Here is a 23,548-nt window from a genome sequence, read left to right on the forward strand (position 1 = left end):
ATTTTCTGAAAGAAAAAGCAATTAATTTAGATTAATACAAAAGAATAGTCAAAAGCAAAAAAAGGCTTATAATTATGTGATTTTCACATCAATGCATTGAAAAGGATCAACGACATTAATATGGGGTAATGAATAAAGCATATATAAATCCCGTGTGTAGCAGACAGATTCTGACGTGGTGTTTGTAGTAGTGCAGTCTGGGTCCAGCAGGGGGCAGGAGTGCGTTCTGTTGTCTTTTCACAGCCGCCGGGGAGTCGCACAGACAACAGAAGAAGAACAAGAAGAAGCGGTGGGAAATTTGACAGTGCGCGAAAGATTGTCGCTGACATTTATTATTTCACTCCGATCAACAATTGTTGCTGATAACACCAACACGTCGACCACATGGACCGGTACGTGTTGGTTATATCCTTTTGCCAAACCGACGACGACGTGGCGGAGGAGTACAAATGTAAGTTGTGCAAACATACACGCTGTTATACTACGTTTAATTTATAAAAAAACTTAAAAGTGAATCATATTCAGGTCACATGTGAGAGCATTACACGCGTCCCAACAGGTCAGCGGGGAAAAGAAGAAGAAAAGTTAGTTATGTTAGTTAGTTGCATTTTTATTAGATGTCGTGATCTAACTGGTTGATAGTAGGCTAACCCGCGCTAACAGGAGCAGAACCAGTTAGCCCTGGTTGTTGTGTCTCCTGGTCTACAGGCTTGTCCATGTCCACAGGTCTGGAGCCAGTAAAGCGGATACATGACGCACTTGTGGACATCTCGAATCGGGAATCAGCCGGAGGGATCTCTGTGTTTCCAGGTAGCTGTGACCGGATCAACTTCCTCCCTTTAGCTGTGTGGTTCCACTTCAACTCTTTCTCTGTGTGTGTGTGTGTGTGTGTGTGTGTGTGTTCCCCAGCCTGCTCGCTCAGTGGCGCCCCCTCCGTCCAGAGGTGGTACTTGGCTCTTCAGGCTTGCCAAGGAGTCCAGCAGGTGAGAGGTGGGGTTGATTTGGCTGAATGGCAACGTGGCTCCATAGCGCCCCCTTTTGAGTAGAATTGGGTTTCACTCACCCGCGTGACATTTCGTAGGTATATAAAACATACCGGTACCTTTTTTTTTTTTCAAGGCGTCCTACTTTTACGAACTCCGTCAATTAGACCCCATTGACCTCAAATTTGGTCAGTGTGATCAAAAAAATGTATGAAAAGATATGATACCACCGCGGGGCACGGCAAATAATCGAAACAGGAACTCTCAACTTCCCCTAATTGCTCACACGTCAGACATTCTGACCACATGACAATTTAGAATCGTAGTAATAGCGTACCTTAACCTTTCACATCCTCCTCCTCGTAGATGGATCAGGCCTCTCAAATTTAGTCAGAAAGCCTAAAGATATTCCCTTCGCGTTGAAGACCGTGAGGATCCGTTGAAGGGTGGAAACGTGGCGGCTCAGCGAATTTTATTCCATTGGTGTTAAAGAATAAATTGGTGCAACTCCACGTGGTCAGATCTTTGAATTTCATTTGACGTGAATCCATGGCTGAAGACATCTACAGTCCAAATGTGTAGTCAAAGGAACAGCGGCACCTTCTGGCAACAAGTTAAAGTCTCAATACGTGCATTTTTCTGTAGGTAAATACAATCCACCTCAAAATGATTTTAGGTTTCGTGTGCTGTTGGCCTTTTTGTTTAGAACACAATCCCAAAAAAAGTTCCTCCCATAAACGTAAAACAATATGTGAATGTGCTAAACTGTACTCTTATCAAGCGTATAAACCACAGCTCCAATAATTATTTCCACGCAATATTCTCCTATTACGATTTTTTGAAATTAAGAAAACTTTAAAAGAGTAAATGTATTTTAAGTTGTGTCCTTATCGACCCTGGTTGAGGAAAAGGGGCTGTAATCATACTTGTATCACCTGTTTGGTAGTTCTGCAGCTCTGACTGGGAGGAGCTGGGGACGTGGCGTCAGAAAGCTGACAGCGAGGAGGAGAAGCCCACTGTTGTGGCGTCGTGTCTAAGTTCCCTGAGTAACCAGGAGGCGCCGCATCAAAACGCTGATCAGCCGTCACTGACGGAGTGAGTGACGGATGTTACTTTTCTTTACGCGGATGTGTGTTATTATTCTGCTCACTGCTGCTGGTGTTTGTAAATTAGCTCTTAAAAAGTTCAGTGAAAATACTGAATTTTCCTCCACGAGCTCCCTGAGTAAATGGAATTTTTTTTTTTTGTCTCAATTATTTCCTATTTACTCTTGAAATATTCTTTTTTAATATTTGAAATATTTTGTGAGACGCGTGAATAACTATTATTCACGTGTCTCACAAAATATGGGCCTGCAAGTCTTCCTGATTTGATCTGAATGTCTGTATTGATCAGGCTGCTAGAGGAGGCTGCAGAAGGACTGCATCTACTCTCAGACAAGCTCCCACCTCCAGGTACTGCCGACCAGTCCACACGACTCGCTACCTTTTCATCCAGAACTTTCCTTTCCCTTGTGACTCGTGTCTTCGTTTTGCAAAGAAGGCATCTGCGTGCTCAGTCAGCTGGGCTGGGCTTTTTTTTTTTTTTTTCTGACTATCTTTTTAGTTTCGATTCATATTCAATTATGTTTATATGAATTCCAAGGCGCACTCATTTAATCTATGGTTTTGAATCCAGAAGGATTTCACACACTGCGTCTCAGATGATTTTGCTTGTTTTCATTATCTGTAGAGCAGTTTCCTCCATTTTCTTTAATTAGGACCACAACAAATGTCTATTTCCTCTTTTATAAAGAAACGAGGCAAAACGTGGGTCTACTGCAAAAGACGGCGCCTCAAGTGAAAGTTTTGTTGCCAAAATATTCCAATAACAAGGAATTAAAACCTCTTAACTGATGCCAAACTCCTCAGCTGCATGACAAGGATTCAGTCCAATTTCAAGCAATTAGGGTTTAGAATATCTGCGCGCGTCAGCCTTGACAGAAGTTGTCCTACTCTGCCTCATTAATATGCTCTTATCACTGGGAGGATTGCATTCTTCTGAATACTTCTCTGCCTCCTGACGGGATATTGGCACTTCATATTCACTTCCTATTGAAGCTCCCTAAGGCGCTGAATATGAAATTCAGCGCCTTAGGGAGTATTTCTTTGTCACCCTCCGTCCGTGGCGCAGAGGGGCTGGAGTCACCTCCCACTTCCAACTTTTATACCCACAGATCTTGGTATTTAATTTTAAAATTGCAATTCTACCTACCTAAAGCTACCTATCTACCTACAAAAATTTCAGTGAAATAGCCAGTCTCTTATTTAAACGAGAGGAAAGAAAATAAATGAATTCTTCCTTGGTTTGTCTCATTTGCCCCCTCAGGTAAAGCCTTGTTGGATGTGCTGGTGTTGGGCTCCACAGAGCAATCTCCTCCTGTTAAAGACCTGCTGCCTCTGCTGGGAGCCCTCAAACAATTGTCCCACTGGCACGCTGCTAAGATCAGTGTCGTCACGCGGCACACCACCGGGTGAGGAACACACAACGACAAACATGCATTGCACTAAATAAATGACTGCTACCCTTTGAACTTATCTTTATATGCTAACACAAGAACCTTCCTAACGTTGTATTCAACCTGAATATTCAGCGGGCTGTGCACATCCACATCCACATAACTAACCGTTTGTTGTGGTATTCAAAACATGGAAATGCAGAAAGAAAATTGCAAAAATTAGCATTATTTTAAGAATTGCTAGTTTGCCACTAGAGGGAGTCGGAAGAGTAAAATGTGAGCAAAGTCAATTAACAGCAGTGCTTGAATAATCTGATGAGCATTTCTTTCTTTTAGTTGATGCCAAAATAGCTTCATTAAATCCCAGGCAATAAACGGTCTGCTGTCGTACTTCCCTGAGTATGAGCTTCAATAGGATTCAATAAAAGTTCCCTTTTCCCCTTTTTTTGTTGCCCAGGTGGCAGAAAGTAGCGTCTTACCTGAGTGCCGGTCTGGTGGAGCCTGCTGACCTACTCAACTGCATTGATGACAGGGAACTATGGAGGGGCGGCCTGGTTGTCAAAGAGAAAAAGGTAAGTGGGGGCAAAAAAAAAAACCCTGCTGGAGGCCTTTCTTTCTTTTTGCACGGTTCATCTCACAATGTCCTCTTTACTTGCTGCAAGGATGGAGGGAACACATTAATCCACTGGCACCAGCAGTCCAACAGCAGGACGGCATGTCGGTGACGCCAGATTCTGTGCGGACAAACAGTCCGTCTTTGTGTGTACCTGCATGCGTCCGTGTACACTTGTGAAGTACTTTAGCCGTCACTGATCATTATAAAACCGGCGATAAAATAAAACCGCGTAAGACGTACTCCTTTTTAGTCTCATCAACTCTCTGCGTCTGTTTGCTGGACTGTCGAGGACGTTGAGAAATGGAGGTGCCCTTTTGAACCCGCTTGCCCAGGGCTTGTAATTATGAGCAGTGAAGCACACAGACTGCCGGGCTCGACGGGTGAAGGCAGAGGGAGCAGCGTTTTCTCGAGAAACCCCGGTGCCTGGGGGGACGGGGGGACGGGGGGGGGGGCTGCTTGTGGTGACCCGATTCATGCCTCGCTGTACGTTCTTTTTATCTTTTTTCATCTGGAATTACTCATGCAGCGCTCACACATGCCACGGGCCGCGTCTTCACACACTCTCTTTTGAATTACGTGAGTATTTGACTCGTGGGCGGCCAGTCTTTTTCTGCCGCTGAATGAAACCAGCGAAGGTCACTGAGGGGTCATGGGAAATGGCTGTGCCTTGTCGACGCTGCCCTGGCAGAGCCGACCCTTCCCGTCCCGGGCCCCATACTGACGAGACCTTCAGCACACAGCAGTTGGCTGTAATTGATTATTAAGGGCCCAGGCAAGGGCAAGTGTTTGGAAATGCCTCTGGGTCGTTTCTGCTCGTATTTAAATGACAGTGCAGGAGCTGTTGCACGTACATCATCACTCTTTACTTACTTAGGACTTCAAGGTGTAAAAGCTAAATTACATAATGACAGTATTCGCCCCATTCTGAGAAAATAATGTAATCTCGTCATAGCCATTTAGTTGTTCACATTCCGTGGCCAAAATCCTATAAACCCCCTCATGTTCATTCTGTTTGGTGGCATATTCTCTCTGACTGGGCTTTCTACCTTTTTTGGAAATGGATACTTGTGAGTCACCGTCTTTCTAAAATCCAGATTCCATCAGTGATTCTTGAGTCGATTATTAAAGTCCGTCCACTGCAGTCTAGTTTCCACACCGCGTTTGCAGAGATTTAAAGCTGACGAATGTGAGAACAAACTGTGCACTTACATCATTCTGCACTGGGAGGCTCCAAGATCTCCGTAGGGTTAACAATGAGAAAAGAAGAACATGTCTGACTGGAGAGGGATTCGATCTAAAAAGTGAACACGGTCAATATACGCTGTCGGAAAATGATAAAGTAAAGTAAAAGTAAGTCATTTAATTCTACTTCAGAATTAAGCGGTTTGAGAAGGAGAGGGCGAGAGGCGGCGTGGGCAGAAGGAGAGAGGTGAGGCCTCTCTCCTCCTTGACAAATGTCAACATATTCACAACCAATCTATCAAGGCGTAAAGTATCCATATCTCTTTATTTTACTTTTATTTCTGAAAGTATGTGGTCTGGAGTGGCAGCAGGTCTCTAATGCTGATGGATTGACGGGGGGAACTCTGGTTCTCAAGAGACTGAAGGTTGAAGAAACTCTCCCATCAAATTATGAGAACGTGAAATGTATATATTTTTTTCTATGCAGACCAAAAAGTTTCTGGGCTAAAATTTCTGAAAGATTGAATTCATTTAGTTCACTAGTCTAATCCTGTCTGTTGAAATGGAGTGGAGCGACTTGCAAATAAAATATTCTATTAGTAAAGTTTCAGGCCAGTTGCGTTTTCGTCCATTCAACTGGCAGCTCGGTGGGCAGACGTTCCCTCCACTCATCTCGGCTCCGTCTACCGAGCTTTGAGTGTTCTTCTTCCCAAAAGTGACCTTTTCTAAGTTGCTGCTTGCAGAAGTGAGTCAGTCGGTAAAAGCTTCACAATTGGCGAGCAGTGGAACAAAGTGGGATTCCCAAGTAATGTAAGCCGTGTAACACAAAGCATCACAACTACCACACGCGGATCTGCATTGACTACAACGCAAACCCCGACTATTTCTCTGTCAAAGAAAGAACAAGTTACCTTGCTAAACTTTTCACTCTCTCGTGTGTGTGTGTGTGTGTGTGTGTGTGTGTGTGTGTGTGTGTGTGTGTGTGTGTGTGTGTGTGTGTGTGTGTGTGTGTGTGTGTGTGTGTGTGTGTGTGTGTGTGTGTCTGTGTCTGTGTGTGTGTGTGTGTGTGTGTGTGTGTGTGTGTGTCTGTGTGTGTGTCCGTGTGTGTGTCCGTCCCTCCCTCCCTCCCTCCCTCAGTGTGCGTCGGAGCTCCGATTTGACGGCTTTTCTCTGCGCTCTGCGTCGCGTCGCACGCCAGTGACCAGCGTCCTGCGAGCTCCCTTCACCCCCACGGACCACCGACTGCAGTCCGAGGTGAGTCCGGAGCCCTCGACTCCCTCCCACATCGTTTATTCATCCAGCTCCGCCTTCCTTGTCGTTTAATCCGCCTTTTGCCAATGAGCCCCCAAAACCTGATTCTCTTCCTGTCACTGTCGTGGACCCAAACAATGCACAAAATGAGATATTTGAAATGAAAATGAGCATTAATTACATCGCAAGATTGCAGACAATGCGTTTGGTAAGAAATGAATCGAAACTTTTTGTTTACAAGAAAACTCCACAGGGTCATTTTTCCAAATGTTCAACTCCTTATTAGTCGTTTCTTCTTCTTTGACAGAATAAATTCTCTGATGTAGCAGCAGTTGCACCGCCAACATTAGCGGAGTCTTCTGCCAGAGTGCTGCAGGCTCTGCTCTTGTTGTCTGTGAGGAAATCCTGTTTAGAGGAATGTAATATGTGTTTGAGGTTGTTGAGCTTGAGAGAGAGACTACAAAATGATCCCGGTGTGTCCAATACCTTCCTCTTTTAGGCAAAGTTTGGATTGAAAAGATGCTGAGTAGATTCTGATTGAATTTACATCAAGGGGCAAACAGTTCCTTTAACCCTGATGACTTTTAGTGGCTAGACGGCAATACGACTAAAAGGGTCACTTCCTGGTTGCTCTTTAATCACATTGAGGGACTCGTGACTGAAGAACATCAGATGAATAAAAAACAAAAATATTTCCCACAAACCAGTCTTGATTATCGATTCACAGCCGATGCTGAAGGGAGATCTGTCTAATGCAGCCACATGGAGATTTAGGGCTCCTCTTTTGTCCATAAAGAGTTTGTATACATTTCATATGGCAACTTACAGTTGCATCTTTCACTTAACAATTATCAACTGTTCCATTTTCTGTCAGACTTGTTTCTCCACGTTTTTATTGGAGCGTTTCAGCCGTATTTGCCCAGAGGGGATGTGAACCGCTTGCTGCTGCTGAGACGCTCTCGTTGGCTGTCAGCTCGCGTTGATCTCTCTATCCACCAGTTGTGTAGCCTCCGTTAATGTTCACCGTGGCAACACGAGTGCTTCATATTAAAGGTATTTATACGATGCATGTTTTTTTTAAGGAATCGATGAAACTGTTCCTGGTGTCTTTGGTATACAGCGTTTAACATGTTCTCTATTGGGACATAATGCATCTTTTTCTGGCATACTAAATAGTACAGTGCTATGAGTTTTGGAACATTAACTTATTTACTTTTGTTGGTAAATAATGTTAAACGTTACCTGCTCTAGTTGGCTTGGTGGTGATGTCATTGTGGCTCAATGCCTCACTGCGCCCGACACGTCCTTCACTATACCAGCAGATTGATTCATAGTTGATTGGCAACTCAATTAGTCAACGCATTGTGGGAGTCCTAAACATTATAGTTGTCTGTTTGGCTGATTTTTTTTTTTTCCCAAATCAAGGAAATGCATTGAAACAGTTTGGCTACTTCAAGTCTCTGTTATAAGTTTGTTTTTATTTTTCCCCCAAGAGCAGAAGCACTACAATCTATATGCTAACCTTTCAAGCATGTAATACATTATAATTTAAGAGTTTATTTTCCACGCAGAAGATGTTGTGTACTGCTGTGTGTGTGTGGGTGCTGTTTTTGTCTAGAGACGGGGTATTTTATAACTGTTGGTAAAGCACAGTTCTGTAATGAGTTTATTGTTGTGAAGATTAACATCCATAACAATGAAACCACTCGTGAGCTTTGCCTGAGGAGTTACGTCCTAATATTGGGTTTAATAGCGCGCGCGCGCACACGCACACACACACGCACAGCATTAATAACGTTACCATCAAAGGCAATTCTCTTTACAGGATTGCCGTTGTACACATCAAAGAAATACGGGAAATAATGGTTGTCTCTTCAGACGAGAGTAGTCATACACGGTGGCTTTTGTACGTTTTTATCATTTTGAATGTGTGTGTTGTTGTTTCTCAGCCATTGTCCGCTTTGTGAGTTTGTGTTTGGCAAAAGATGGCATGTTTATGTTGTATGTGTGCGCTCATTATTTAGTCAACACCGCAGAGTGCCACTGTTGAGGTGTGTGTGTGTGCGGATGTGTGATCTCATTAGATCTGTGTACACAGAAGCAGATGGCGGTGATTGTCTTGGCACACAATGAAAACAACCCTCTGAGGACAACAAAACTATCACATCTCTGCTCTGCTGGGATAACTGACTGTAAAATCTAAACTGTGCTCTTACAAAAACTATTAGGCCTCTTCGCTGTCAGGACTAACTGTTGTGTTAATTAGTGACACTCTCACACACACACAGAGTCTCAGTGGGGGGGGAGGGGGCACACTGTGCTGTGTGGGCACCCATCGCAAAGTGTGTGTTTGCTGTGTGATTTATGAAATCTCTAGCGTGTGTGTGCATATATCACATACTTGAAATATTGTTGCTTATTATATGGATACAATGTTAGATCAGTCATTTTTATGCCTGCATTTCGGAAGGTATGATATATTAATAGTAAATTCAATAAAGACGATGTTTGTCGACAAAATGTTGAGATGGGAGTCTGTCTGGAAGATGAAATTCATACTTCATCACATTGATGTCCTGCTTATTAGTTTTCAGCGCTGCGCTGCCCAGAATGAGCCGGTACAGCCACAGATATCGGAAAAATATGCATTTTATGAGTCGTTATTCGACACTTTAACACGGCTATTAGTCTTCAGTGATACTTAGAAGGCTGGAAATCCAAGTTAAAAGAAGAAGTACAGTCTAGGAAATGTTCTAATTATACACTCGTTCTACACATTTTCAAATCATGTGGAAGATGTTCCTCTTATTCCTTTCACACGTATTTGTTCTTTTTACTTAATTCTCCAGCCAGGTGTTTTATCACAAATGTTTTTTTTGTCTCGAGTGTTGTTGTGCGTTTCTGAACTCGTTAGTTGTGGAAGGGAAAGTACATTCACTTAGAACGGTTTTCAGAACTCAACCAAGTACTTGGAAACAAATCAGCCCTCACATTTCTAACTTCCTCCTCTCCTGAAGCCTTTGTCCTACAATGAAAGTCACCCCTGGAAATGTCCTCCGTTATCTGATTTGTTGCAACACATTATTTATTATTATTGATGGCTAACGTACTGAGGTTTCTCTTACCTCTGACTTTGAAATTTCATATAACTCTACTAATGTTGTAATATTTGTATTGGAGAAATTAGCGGCAATGTTGGTCTGTAAAGGTGTCTGAGCCTTTACAGCATCCGCCTACGCAACATAAACTCCCTGCTGAATAGTGCTCGGCTCTTCACACGGGACAAGATTACAGCCGTCTATGTACACGAGCGCGGGGAGAATATGCTCCTGCAAAGAAACGCACCGCTATCAAACGGAGGAAGTGTTTGGAGCGATTCAAGGCACAGAGACATTTTAATTGGAGGCCTCTGCAATTTGAACGGTTTGAAATAAAAGAGTTTCAAGTAATGAGGGCAGGTTTATGGATGGACGCCGCTGCATTAGTCATTCTGTGTAGTTGGCTAAACAAATGAGTAATAAACTTTACCATCTGGCTAGCAGGACTGTGAATTTGAACCAAGTTCATTAAAATGTCTGTCTACTCTTAATCTATAAATCTATCCAAAATAGGTCAGCCGTTCATTCTTTTGATCCCGATCAATAAATTATGAGATTTCAGGCTTTCGTTGGTATTCATGTAATCTTATGAATGCAAATTCTCTGTTTTTCATGTGACAAATTATATCCATATATTATTGATCTCCCTCATAACCTAACGAGCTCATTAGATAAGTAGGACAACTGCAGATCTTTAAGATGTAGTCTTTTTTTAATTTTATTTTTCTGTGTGAGCTACAGTGTGTTAAGTAACTGATACGCTGCGGAGACGACACAGATGATATTCTGTTTATTACGGGTGTAGAAAATAATTTGGTACATCACAATTCAATACAATCTTGTTTTTCAGTTTAACAAAAGTCACTCAATTGATTGCAATATGTAAATACACAGAAAGCAAGATGTCCCTCTAACGTGAATACAATTTTTAGGCTTGGGCTGGTTATTTATAGAAAGTTGCATCAATTTTCTGGTTTTTCTTTTTAATACCGTGAATGGATAACTTTTTGGGATAAGAACACATCGTATTTAGCTGTTGGAAGTTGCAATAGTCATTCTTTTCTGACATCAACCAAAACTAAATGGATTAATTGTTCACGAAATAAGTGTCTTCAGCTCCAGTATTTTGGTAACGGCATACTGTCTAAAGTATAAACTTTACACCGTATGCAGTAACTGTATATGGTCTTTGCCCTTTCTCTGTGTGTAAATCTTTTCTTCCTTGACTTCCATTTTGCAGACATGTCTGGATGTATTTTTTGGAATGAGATTTCCACTGGAGGTCTAAATCCAGATTTTAACAAACTAATGAAGATCAGATTGAGGGTTGGTGGTTTAACATCACCTCTGTGCCGGTTACGGTTGAGTATCTTGCTCAAGGACACTTAGTCTTTCAGCTGCTGGATGGGCTCCAACTCCTTGAGCCGTTGCCCCCCAAACTACTACTTGTTGTTGTTGCTGTTGTGAGTGATGAAGTAACCCTGTTGTTTTTACTTCATCCTCTTCTCTATTTCGTTCTTCCTCTTCTTCTTCTATGTTCCGCCTGTCTGTCCAGGTCTTCCATTACTACGCACCAGTTTTAGATTTGGTTCAACTGGTTAATTTGTCGGACCTGCCCAGCTTTCTGATGTCCACAAGCCAGTTTGAACTGTATCCTTTTATTTTCTTTTGACAGTTCTTCAACACATTCATGGTATAAAAGTAATCCAGATGTAACCGTTTGCCTTGGAATTAATATCTGACATACTAAAAAGTTAACAATTTAATGCCTCTGTCTTTTTACACTTATTTTGGATTTGTTGTCCATTGTCTTAACTGTCTGCTGTTATGCACCAAAGTTAAATTCCTTGTATGTCTGACATGTTTTGGTAATAAGTAATTCCTGATTAATAGTGTAAAGAATGGGGGGAATTTTAATCAGAGCTTCTAGGTAAAAAATAAATAAATAATAACCCACATTATTTTTCTTTGTACATAGATTTTCTTTCTCTTGACATTACCAGATTGAAGGCCACAAAATGCAGCTTCTGCAGTTTTCATTGCAGCCTCAGTCTTTTCTCCTGTACCTTGTTGTTCCTTCACCACCAACAAACAGAAGCCTGTCTGGGAAGTCGATGAAAGCTAAGCTGCTGTTGGACCAGTTGAAGTCACTGCGTGGAAAGGTACCGATCCTTAAAGTGGGCCTTTCTATATATCCAAATCTAGGAAAAGGTCAATTGTCTAACTCTATCTTTAACGAAGTAAACTTAACAAAATGCGGTTAAACTCAAGTCCCCAGTCAGATGTGTGCATATGTAGATACGACCTAGAGGAAGAAAGGCCTATAAGATGCATCTCCTATTCGGTTTGTGGGACTGTGGGATCTTTCTAAACTTATGTCTCCATCTCTAGGTCGGAGCATTGTTCAGCATGTCGTGCATAATCACCCAAATTGCTCAACATGCAGCCAGCCAGCTCAGCTCGCAGCGCTGGAGGGAGTCCGTAGCCGGGAGACCAAAGTCCTTACCCGGTAAGATGTTTCTCATCCTTTTATTTTTTATGTGCCTTTCATTGCGTTGCTGAATGGATGACTGTTTGGCAACAGAGAGAAGCCATGTCCCTTTCTGTGGGGAAATAAATTGATAACCAGGAATATACTGATATAGATAATAAAACACGCAGACTCTGAGGTAGGACCGAATCAATTTGGAACGCTAAATTGGAAAAATCCAAAACAACATTCAGAAGACAACATTTACTGATGCAAGCGGTACGTTTCACAATGCAGCTGACTGAAATCAACGACAACACCCTCGCCTCGCTCAGTATGTGGAGAATCAATGGTGCCCCTCAGTTAAGGTTAAAAATACAAAAGGCACCCTAGAGCCCGTGTTTTTGGTTGTCCACTGATGTCCTTCGGAAACACAGCGGTGCAGCACAACGAGTGTTCATTTCAGGTCACGTTTTTTTTAAACGTTTATAAAAACATGCTTTGGAATATTGCTCTTCTTCTGCCAATATATATATACGGAAATCCTACACACTGGACCTTTTTTAGGAAGAATTTTATGGATGAAATAGTTCTGAATGCAGTATGAAAATCTGAAATGATTACCACTTAACCATCAGACAAATGGTCACGGAGAGTGTGGCAGGCATTAAGGCAATAATGATATTAATAAAACATGTTATTTGATGAAAGGAATGACCTCTTTGGCCGTGGATTAACACAATGTAATCTCTCTCTTCCTCTCGGTGCATTGCAGTGCCTGACGTAGAGGTGAAAGGTGAGAGTGCTCACTACCTCCTCTTGGTCCAGGGCTCCCATGACGTGGGTTCTGAAGCCTGCATGGTCAGGATGTTGCACTCAGGAAGTCAAATCAATGGAGCGGCTGCCATGGCAACCATCTCAGGGTTGCTGAGAGAGACGTCTCAGTCATCATCAGGTATATTAAGTTGTTATGTTCGTAGAGGCCTGTGTCTTTTTCTTTGTGCCACTGTGGATTGTCTCACTTTAATTGCTAAAACCTTAGACTCTATTCATCATCCTTCCCCATCCTGCCTCAAATAAATAAATGTATGTATGTATATATATATATTGCTTTGTTGAAGAAGACTCCTTCTAGCTTTACTGACAGGATGAGCGGTGGTCACTAATCATCAGCCTAGCCTGTGTTTTCTTCACTGTTTTTTCTGCCTTCTTCTCTCACAGCATTGGAAAGTTGTGTATGCTCTGTTACGCATTTCCACATCCTTGTCACTTAAACAACAACAGCAAGCAATCAAAGAGAAAAGAAGCGAGAAAGGGTGTCAAATAAACAGAGTGACTGACTGATTGACAGAGCGATTAACTGGATGGATGGTCGAGCAAAAGTCCCGGCTGCTTATGGTGGACTAGAAAGAGACACGTGAATCTCAAACTCTTTTATGTTCTCTAAACGTCTCTCCTTTCCGGATGAAAGTCCTTCATCGTTCTTGGGCTTTATGTTATTCAGGAGACCTACTACGCCGTATCCTCCAGAGACTTTCCACTGTTTTTAACATTTAATGCAACTTTAGAAATACTTCATGAAAGGTGCCCTAACCCTTCAATGTCAGAGTTTTAAATAAAAATGAAAGTCTTAATATGCAGATCTGAGGGTTGTTACAGCAGAACAGAAATCTTGAAAAACTGAGCGTTAGTTGTTGTTTTTTTTGCCAACAAAGCAGTTTGTTAATTAATCAATAATGAATTAATTTTTTACTGCGAAGTATTGAAGCAGCAATCTGTTTATTATTTATTGTTGATTCCATCGGTGGTCCCTGACTGTAATCCCTTAAATGAAACCTGTAATGAAAAAGGAATGATTTTTTTTTGTTTAATTTAGCAATTTGTTTTGAGACTTTAAGAATGTTCTACCAAGAAACCTTTTTTATTCAAAATCCCTGCAGCCCTTGAACTCCATTGCCTCTTCTGATCCACTCCAGTAATATCAACATTTTCTACAAATTCCTGTAGAAACAAATTCAGAGTTGAGGTTTGCTAATTTTTCTTATTCACTACTTCTCCGTCATTTACCAGGAGATGCCGTGAGCAGCATCTTCCCTCTTCCTTGTCTCCAAGGAGCCGGCCTGCTGAGGAGGGAGAAGAAGGTGACCCGAGTCCAGACACTGGTAGTCAAAGAATATCTCAGTAAGTTGTACTTTTTAAACAGATCCCAGAATATACTCTGGATTTGGTTTTATGGGGCACAGATTCTTCACATGAGTCATGTTTTGAGCTAATAATTGGTGTGTTTTGTCTTCTGGAGTAATGTTTGACAAAAGAAAAAGGGTATTTTTTCACTTCATGTTGACTTGATGACAGAAGCACTGGTTGATCCTGCGCACTGTTCAGAAGCCGCTTGTACAGTGTGATGGGGATTGTTTGGTTGACGTCGCTGACCCTGAAACAACCAATTGTGCCAACGCGTCTTGTATAAATTAAACACACAATGTATAAATCCATTTCGCGGTTGGAAGAACACCAAACTACAAACTTAATTGCTTCATGGCTCATATCTTCAGAAATGGGTTATAAGGACTTTAAAACACTTTGGTTAATCTCATTTCGTAAGGTCATAAGATCTGAAAGAATACATTTATTAACCGTTCAGTCAATGTACAAACGACCAATTTGATAATTCATAAATCATTTCAGTAATTTTTAAAACGACAATGTCAAATGGTTCATTAATCATTTCAGGGATTTTTAAAACGGAAATGTCAAACCATTCTGAAATTCCCCGCTTTCCTGTTTTATATTACAACGGGTAGAACAGTGCGTGCAAATCAGAGCTTCTTGTCTTTGTTCAGTTGGAGCTCTCCTCAGCACAGCCTGGTGCACAGAAACACTTGAAATATTATTACTTTACAGACACACATTATGTCCCCTTGGCAGGAGCAGATAGCAAAACACCAGTAGAGTACAGCCAGATTAAATGGAGTGGAGTGAAATTCTTCAACTTCAGGAAAAGAAATAGGGCTGTTCTTTAAAAAGGCTGTGAGCGGAATGAAGAGCCCTGAGACCTTAATGAAATCCATTGCAATATATTCTGACTTGGCATTAAATTGAGAAAAGTAGTGTGCTTATAAGTGGCAGGAGTGAAGTTGGACTGAAGTTTACTGGAAGTCTTCCTGATAATGTGAAACGTGTGTGTGCACCATCGTTCTGTCTCCTGTCTCGCAGGCCGTAATCGGTCTGTGTCCTTGCAAGTGATGTGATGAGCAGTAAAGCTGATGCGCGTGCAATCGACTTCATTTACCATTCGTCTCAGTTTCAATTGCATTGGCTATCTAGCCCTCGCCGGTTTATTAAATATAAGCGAACCTTAATTTGCCCTTCACACACATGGCACTCTGCAGAGTATGTTTAGATAAAGTCCCTTGGGTCCAACGCTTTGAATCCGCCCACTCTACAGATTTCAACGATTCTGTCGGCTATCCAGTAAAACGGCTCGCTAATGATTTATTCATAAAATGATGCATTTTGTTACATTCATTTGGGCAATGATAATTACTATTGGGGCTACACCAGAGAGTAAACTAATATCCGTAGTTAATGCAGGAGATTCTCCCTGTTTTGTTTCACAGATCTTCTGAATTAGTTTTTAGGGAAAAACTAGTGTTGAGTTGAGTAGTCGTGAAATGTAAAAGTTTGTGCGTCGAGAAACCAAAAGCGTCCAAACCTGTATTTGAAACGGCGATTTAAAAGGGTCTGTTTGTGTGTCTAGGACGAAAAGAAGCAGCGTCTGCTTCAAACTCAATACCCGTCAATGACTTGAAAGTCATTGTGGGTCTGGCCAGGAAGCAGTATCTGAAGATGATTGACTCCACTCTGCCCTCTGCTGCCACCTGTCTGACGGACGTGCAGGAGAGCACAGCCGCCAAGAACTCACGTACGCACAAAAAAACAACTGTGTTTCCACATCCAGAGCTACAGTAAACAAAATGAAACTCCTACAACTCACAGACCACTTTCTCCTGCACCAACTTATGACATGCTCTGTTTATACCCCTTAAATAACACACTCTGTTTTTAAGTTGTTAGTGTGCAGGCAGATTGTGAAGAACTGGAGCAACTTTCCTATTCTGTATCAGTCGCGTTCTCGTATTGCTCCCGGATGGTTATCCTCATTGTTTACCAGTTAGCTTCTTTTGTGCTAGCTTCATGGAGTGTGCAAGTTATCAGCACTCTTTGAGTTCTCTCAAACAATCCACACAATGGTCTTGTCTTTGCATGCCCCCGATTTCATATTGTGCATCATTAAGCTATATTTAGCTCTCCATTTGATAAAGCTAGTAAGCTTCTAATGAAAAGAGGTGATGATAGATGTGAACACGCGCATTCTAAGTTGCAGGTTTAAAAAAAAAAAAAATCCTGACTCACCGTCTGTATTATTAATATTATTTAAACCAAAGAACGGCTTTTGAAATCCATCAGGAGTATCTTTTGCATTTGCATTTCTGTAGCGCCCTAAATGTGTGAATGACTTGGTGTAGGCTTTCAAACCGCTGGCAGAGAGCTTCAGTCTCCTTATACATCAACAGAAGGACATTACTGTGCATCAAAAACCGCCATCTTGGCTCTAAACGTGCTAATGCCAAACAGTATTACAGCCTCTGAAGAAGCTTGTTGGTGTTTGAGGCTTGTCGATATCAATTAATGCCGTCTCTGCAAAACACCGTATACTCCATAGTTGCTTCACAGTGGAAATCAACCTATTACGGTTTTAAAGACGAGGGATATAGTTTTTCATTTTCAATCAGAAAAATTCATGTGAGAGCCGTACTCTACTGTATTGGTTTTTGCTTAAAGGAGTCATTGGGAGCGACTAGCTGAGCCTCGATGTTTCTTTGCTGTAGGTTTTCCACCCACGTCCCAGCAGCTATCGGACTGGCCTGAGAGGAGTGTCCTCCACAATATAGAGAACCTGCAGAGGAGAAGGCAGAAGAGAAGGTACCTTTTTGTTTCCAGTTGGTTGTACTGTTGGAATTATTGCTGGGGCACATATGGCATATGAAATAAATTAAGAATATCCCCGTCCGGTGCATCTTCGGACCACTTGGCTTAGCGTGCTGGCCAATAAGCCAGAGAAAGCAAAGTCGACTGCCCCGAGAGGAGAAGGCCGAGATAGAGCCTAAGCTCACCCAGCTAGGCCCTAAAGCTATTCCCCAGCTGTTGTCTGGTCACAGCAGAGATACAATTGATGGAATAAGACTTAATGCTGAAGCCAGCAAGGAGAGATCAAACACTGGTGTGCTCACATGCGTGTGCGTAGAGCGGGCTTCTCCGGTGCATCCCGGCTCAAGCTGCAATTGATCAGCACAAGGCTCCAGTGGGACAAGAGGAGGCGGACTCGGTGTTTACACTAATGAGGCTTGGGCCTCAAACAAAGTCACCGTGGGTGACATTGTTCCCTTGATGTTGAATGTCTGCCAGGACGCCAGCCGTGGCGTCTTCCCAGATAATGTTTTCTGTTGCTGCTGTTAACATTCATCCTGATGCAAACTATCAAATGTTTTTTGAATTCATTTCTGTTTAGGCCCATTCGTAGCACATGCACTCCAATTGCATTTTGTACTTTCTTTTAATACAATTCTCCTTGAGTCCTTAAATAATATTTAAATAGACGCATGACAGTTCTGTGCACTTAATATATGTTTTGTGTGTGTGTGTGTCAGATTTGGTCTGTTGGGTCCAGGATCAAGTGACAGTCTACTGGGTCCTAAAGACAGTCAAAAGAGTTCCACTTCATTACTGGACGCCAAAGAACTATTAAAACATTTCACATCGGATGGCATGCCCACTGGGGATCTACAACTCCTCACTATCAACAGAGGGTAGGTTCCATCATCTTTTCAGGTTCCATGAGTTGGCTTCTATTCGGTGTGCGTGCGTGCGTGCGTGCGCGTGCGTGCGTGCGTACAGGCACAGGCCTTCACACAGGACGACCTGAAGAGACAATCAGACAGAGGCTGTGAGTGACTCACTCAGACATGTCACCCGGTACGGAAGAGTATAACATAACAGATTCCCCGATGTCAGGTAGACTGTGTGTGTGTTCTAGCATGAATGAGTCACAGTTAATAACTCCATAATGAGGATTTGATTAGGATCATTAGCCCCTTACACACTTGTTGAAAAATAATTGAGTTGAGTGTTTTTTTCTTTTCATTCTGGAACAGATGAGTCATTATTAATCCGTAAACTCAGACTGTGGTTTAATCAACAAAGTTTGTATTTGAAGAGAGAGAACCGATTTTCTTCTGAGAAATGTGCCCACCTCTACTCACTCTTTCTTCTTGATTCTCTTAATCTCCAGTGAGAACGTGTTCCAGTTGTCACCAGACCTTTCTCCCGGGAGAATTAGCCAGATGCCCTTCAACAAAGCCTCAGTGTCCCATTACCACGGCATAGAGTAGGTTTCTACAAAATATGCAGCAATTTTTCGGCTACAATAGCCAGTAGACCGTAACGAGCCACACCAGCCTCCATTCCTTGATTTCAGACACATGTGTTTGTTCATCTAGATTCTGTCTGGACAATCAGCGGTCCTTGGATCGCGACCAGGCCTTCGTGAAACTACAGTCCCGTCTTATTCGACACGAGACCCAAACTACCTGCTCCAAGGAGCCCTGCGCGCTCCCGTTCGCCCTCAGCCCCGCCCCCTCCCCCGCTGTGATGTCAGAACCAGGAAGCGTGCCTGACGGGGAGACTCTGGAGAACGCGGATGTAGCGCGACTCAAGCGGCGGTCGTGGGACACGGACGTCATCGGAGGTCATCCCCGCAAGAGGTACGAGGACGATGTCCGTTGGTGCTGTATGGCACCAAGTGTATTATTGAACAGATGCATCGACGGATCTTCAGCTTGCAGTTATGGTACATTTCCCACGTTTGCGTCTCAATGATCCAGGCTGGTGAAATCAGAGAGCAGCGACTCCCTCTGTTCCCAGAGCAGCAGCGGCAGCGGCCCACACCCTGCTGTCCGGTCTCTACGACAACAGCCTTGCAGATCCCAGTCGACAGCCTCAGGTGTGTGCATGCTGCTAATGATCGGATTATCCAACAAACAACACTTTCAATCCATAGTGGTTAAGTGCATACTGTAGGTGCTTCAGTTACGCATTAGAAAATGTTAAGTCAAATTCATCATCCATCCATTTAATTGAAAAGTGACATCCAAGGCATGCAACTGGTTTCATGAAACCAAAATTATACGTAAGTGCAATTCCAAAAATTTAACGCAATTTTTATCCATCAACTCTTCCTTTCCAAACCCTTTACAGAGAATCATTACAGAGACCGGAAATTTCTTTGAAATGTAATTCTAACATCAACAAGCTACAAGTAAAGCTCGTATTAATAGCATGGGATCTCCTCTATTATATAATGTCATATTATAACAACACACTTGTCAGAAAGATATTCTTAGACTTTATTAACATGTTCAACTAATGTTCCTTCAATCCTCTCAAAATGATTAGGTGAACACTTACAGTTTAACTAAATAGATATATATAGATATTATGATTAGGAAGTAGTTTATATGATTTTATGACATGATTAGTCTTTTTCTACTCTGACAAATGCATATATAAGGATTTGTAATGGTTTGCTTTTACTTCTCAGGTTTGGTGACTCTTCCCCTTGCTGACAAACCTCAGCAGCCGAAGAGGTGTTATGAAAATGCAGAGGACAAACCTTCCCAAGAGTCCCGTTCCCAGAAACACAACCGGGTGAGTGAGTGAGTATGTATATGTGTGTGTGGGTATGTGTTTGTTATTTTAATTGAGAGGACTTGCTTTAAAAAAAAAGAAAAAGAAAAACATTCTCAAACCGTTTTTGCCCTTTATGCAATAATTATTTGTTCACAAACACACTTACTGACTCTATACCTTTTTCATGAGTTGTGCAAAAGGTGCAAGAAAAAACAATTTGTGTTTCATATGATTACTGTAAATGTGTTTGCCGCGTTGTCATAAAAATCACTTATATATACCATTGTCATATCACCTGCCTCCAGGAACGCACACACTCTTATCTTTCATGTATTATTATGGTGCATTGTTAAATGATTAAACCTTTATGTACGTGGCCACATGACAGAATTCACCCAAACCGTCACAACGTTTCTTCTGTCTCACGTGCAGCTCACAATCTGCGTCGCGACCTCAGCATGGTCAGATTTTTGATTACTATTCCAACAGGCGTATCAGCATACCCAAGTAAACTAACAGTTGGCCCTATCACAAATAATAATAGCAGTTTATTCAGGACGCAGATTAAAAGCTGCCTTTCTCCTCATGAGACTGGATGGCACAGATGATTCCTCACAATAAGTTATCGTCTTTTCACTGAACAGTCGCTGTGGCAAGATTAAAGGCTGATTCATTTATTTATTTCAGGAAGCGAGCAGTAAAATATCTGTTTGTGTGTACCTGCAAACTCTCACTGAATGTAAATGCGTCTGAGCAACAGCGGCCCCCAAAGAGACATTTTGACACACCTTCCTTTTTACAAAGGGATCCGTGCTAAAATTAGTTTCTCTGAACCGGATTAGCGTCAGGTGGGAAGGGAATAAACTAAACTAGTAGATGTTTTCCTAGTAATGCGAATATAAAACGGTGTGCGTGTTTGTCTGTCTTGTCCTCAGATGCTGCAGGAGGTGGTGGCTAAAGCGCTCAAACACCACGGGATCACGGCCGAGCATCCGTGCTTTAAGGCCTGCAGCAAAAGACTGTTTGACATCTCGAAATTCTATCTCAAGGTTAGTTGTTTACTGAACACACGCAGTCAGTGCTCGTCGTCTCTCTAACAGTTACTTTATTTGTATGCTTCTATGTATCGAGAATGTATGTTTTTGATGAACATATGTTGTTTTGTAATAGATCGCATCCATGGATCTCATATTTTTGCCAATAATTGTCATCTACATCTCCTTGTGAATTATTTGTGTTGTATTGTTGCGCAGCTCTCCCCCTTTGAAATATCTGATTTGCATCCTGCTAAGCCCACTTGAACAATGTTCTTGTTCCGTCAGTCAGAGACGACATCTCTTCTGTTGTTTCGTCCCAGGATCTGAAGACTTCTCGTGGTCTGCATGAGGAGATGAAGAAGGCCGCCAGCAGCAACGTTAAACAGGTAACCACAGCAACGGGGCTTAGATTCACTGTGTAGTCCTTCTACCCCTGATTCTCCTAAAGGTTATTTTTTCTTGTTGTAGGTCATTGACTGGGTGTTGGAGAAGACCTCAAAGAATTAAAGACAATCTTATACGTGAGGAAAAAAATAGATTTTGTCTCTAATTTTTTGATTTTGTAGCTAAAAGATGGTTCCAATTTCTTTTATTTAATTTATTTCAAAGTGTAGTTTGTAGGCCTCCTGATTAGCTGAATTGTTTTATTACGTCTTGAACTTAATCCTTTATCTTTCATAATGTCTTCACCTAAGATGATCATATATTGACATTTATTTTATTATTTTTCAGTTTGTGGCCGTATATATTTCTGATATTCCCACTGCTCCTAAACCTTGAAACAGAACAAAATTGACATTCTGAGTAGCAGCAAGGGCTTAAACCTCGGCCTCAAGTTGCTGCTATATTTTCTTTGTAACGTGACTTTTTTTTTCTTCTAAATACTTTATTATTATTATACATTATTTCATGGCTTTGATTGTACATATTTTGTTTTACTGTATGTAACAAAATAAAGTCTTTATTTCTTAATCCATGCATAGTGTAACTTCCTGATTAAAATGTCTGTTTGTAATAAAAAAACATTTATTACAATTCCACTGTGTAACAGCCAAGTGTGAATGAAAGCGGTTATTCAGACTCTGAAGGCAAAGCAATGAGCGCAGCGGCGAGTATCACTGACGGTTATGCTTTCTGTAAGTACAGACTGATGAGGAATACTGCCAAGACTTCTGCATCCCCATAATGAGACAAAACCGTCACAGCCAGTCGTCCCACTGCGGCACCATAATGTCTTTTCTCACCAGGCTTCAGGTTTCTAGCAACAATAGAAACAATCTCCTTCTTGAGGTTGAACTCAACAACAAAAAGCGTCAACTTCACAGCAGCTGATAGTTTTATTCCGAGTTGGCGTATAACCTGCTTGAATAACATTTTGGTTTTATGACTATCAACAAGCGGTGAGGATAGCCAGACTGTTCAGTTAACAGGAATAACGTAGTTATGTTCGGGTTTGTTCCTTGGGTGCAGTTTGGTACTAATTTTTATTAGAGGAAACATTCTCTATATTTATAGACACATTTTCCTTTATTCTGAAGTGTCAAAGTATCAAAGCACATACTGACAACTTTTGGCTAGTATTGGTAAACTACAAATGTACAGTCAACTTACTTTCACGTTACTGTCATATGTGAGTAAGTTTGAGGTGATTTGTACAGTGCTGTGAAACACTTCCATCTTCATTTAGTGTCGGGGGTTGGTACTACAAAAAGGCCAAATGTAACCAAAATGTGTACACCAGTGACACCGCTGCTACTTTCTGGTCAGCTGATTGAGAACCAGCATTCGACTACCCAAATATAATGTGCCAGGGTTTCCCACAGCAGCAACACTCACCTCGAGGTTATTCAAGGGCACGTGCACTGCGTGACCCGACATTTTCAGCGTGCAGGTATTTCAGGCAAATGGACTGCGTGATATCCATCAGTGTCAGGCTGAGTGCCGGTAATACAAGTTGTATTATCTGCATGTGCTGGTTGTATGGCAGTGGACCAACAGAAGAAATTAGTTTAGACCGTACGTCTGCGTCACACGCAAAAATCCTTGGTGTGATGCCCAGAAAATGAAAATACTATGTGGCTGTGCTAAAAGGGAGACAACAAATGCTCCCAGTGGTCCTTGTTAATTGATGATAAGCGTAACCATAAATGGGGACTGAAACATTTTTTCTTTATCACACTTTGTACACATTTAAGTCCCACAATATCCGATATACAACTTTCAAAGGAGGAAGAAAAACAAAACTTTGGAACAAAAAATCCCCAACCAGATATCGCAGTAGATGTTGCCTCTTGGTTTTAATCCAGGGACCCTAAATGATTTACAGAGATGATCTGTGGGCCCATTAAATGAAGACAGCACAAATAGATGAGTTGGCCATCTGTTATCAGTGCTGTCCTGTGGCAGCATGTAAAATAAATGTTATTAATGGCCGTGGGAGCTTCTTGTTCCAGGGACAAATGGGCAAAAGATGATTCATGCTACTGGGAGGTGAGGATGCTGAGTAAAAGACACCGTTACTTCTAAACTGTTTCATTAGATCTATTCCAAGTGTAATGTTTCCAGTCCGTTACTTCTTTGTTAGGGAAACAATTGAATCCGTGTGAGGAAAAAACGGAAAAGCAGAATGCTTGTTTTTACCCGAAATGGACTAAGAGGCTCATTT

At 41.8% G+C, this 23,548-nt stretch overlaps 1 protein-coding gene across 2 annotated transcripts; it reads left to right on the plus strand.

Moving 5' to 3' along the window:
• Positions 1-93: 93 nt before the first annotated feature.
• mtbp (MDM2 binding protein) lies at positions 94-21,859 on the plus strand. 2 transcript variants are annotated; one of them, XR_005710191.2, is made up of 23 exons: positions 94-451; positions 727-810; positions 910-983; positions 1,930-2,078; positions 2,379-2,437; positions 3,351-3,495; positions 3,938-4,052; positions 6,416-6,532; positions 11,183-11,277; positions 11,723-11,789; positions 12,019-12,136; positions 12,873-13,052; positions 14,168-14,278; positions 15,858-16,022; positions 16,990-17,083; positions 17,809-17,967; positions 18,450-18,545; positions 18,658-18,921; positions 19,042-19,160; positions 19,758-19,864; positions 20,782-20,895; positions 21,169-21,269; positions 21,352-21,859. XR_005710191.2 is itself a non-coding variant. In XM_040164343.2 (23 exons), exons 1-23 carry the CDS (start codon positions 385-387, stop codon positions 21,388-21,390), a joined length of 2,604 nt encoding a protein of 867 aa, XP_040020277.2. In that variant the 5' UTR covers positions 94-384; the 3' UTR covers positions 21,391-21,859. The 2 variants fall into 2 exon arrangements, 1 of the variants encoding a protein (XP_040020277.2); XM_040164343.2 differs by having other exon boundaries at positions 21,204-21,269.
• Positions 21,860-23,548: the final 1,689 nt, after the last annotated feature.

This window comes from Gasterosteus aculeatus, chromosome 20 (genome assembly GCF_964276395.1).
Source record: "Gasterosteus aculeatus chromosome 20, fGasAcu3.hap1.1, whole genome shotgun sequence".
NCBI classification, from domain to species: Eukaryota; Metazoa; Chordata; class Actinopteri; order Perciformes; family Gasterosteidae; genus Gasterosteus; species Gasterosteus aculeatus.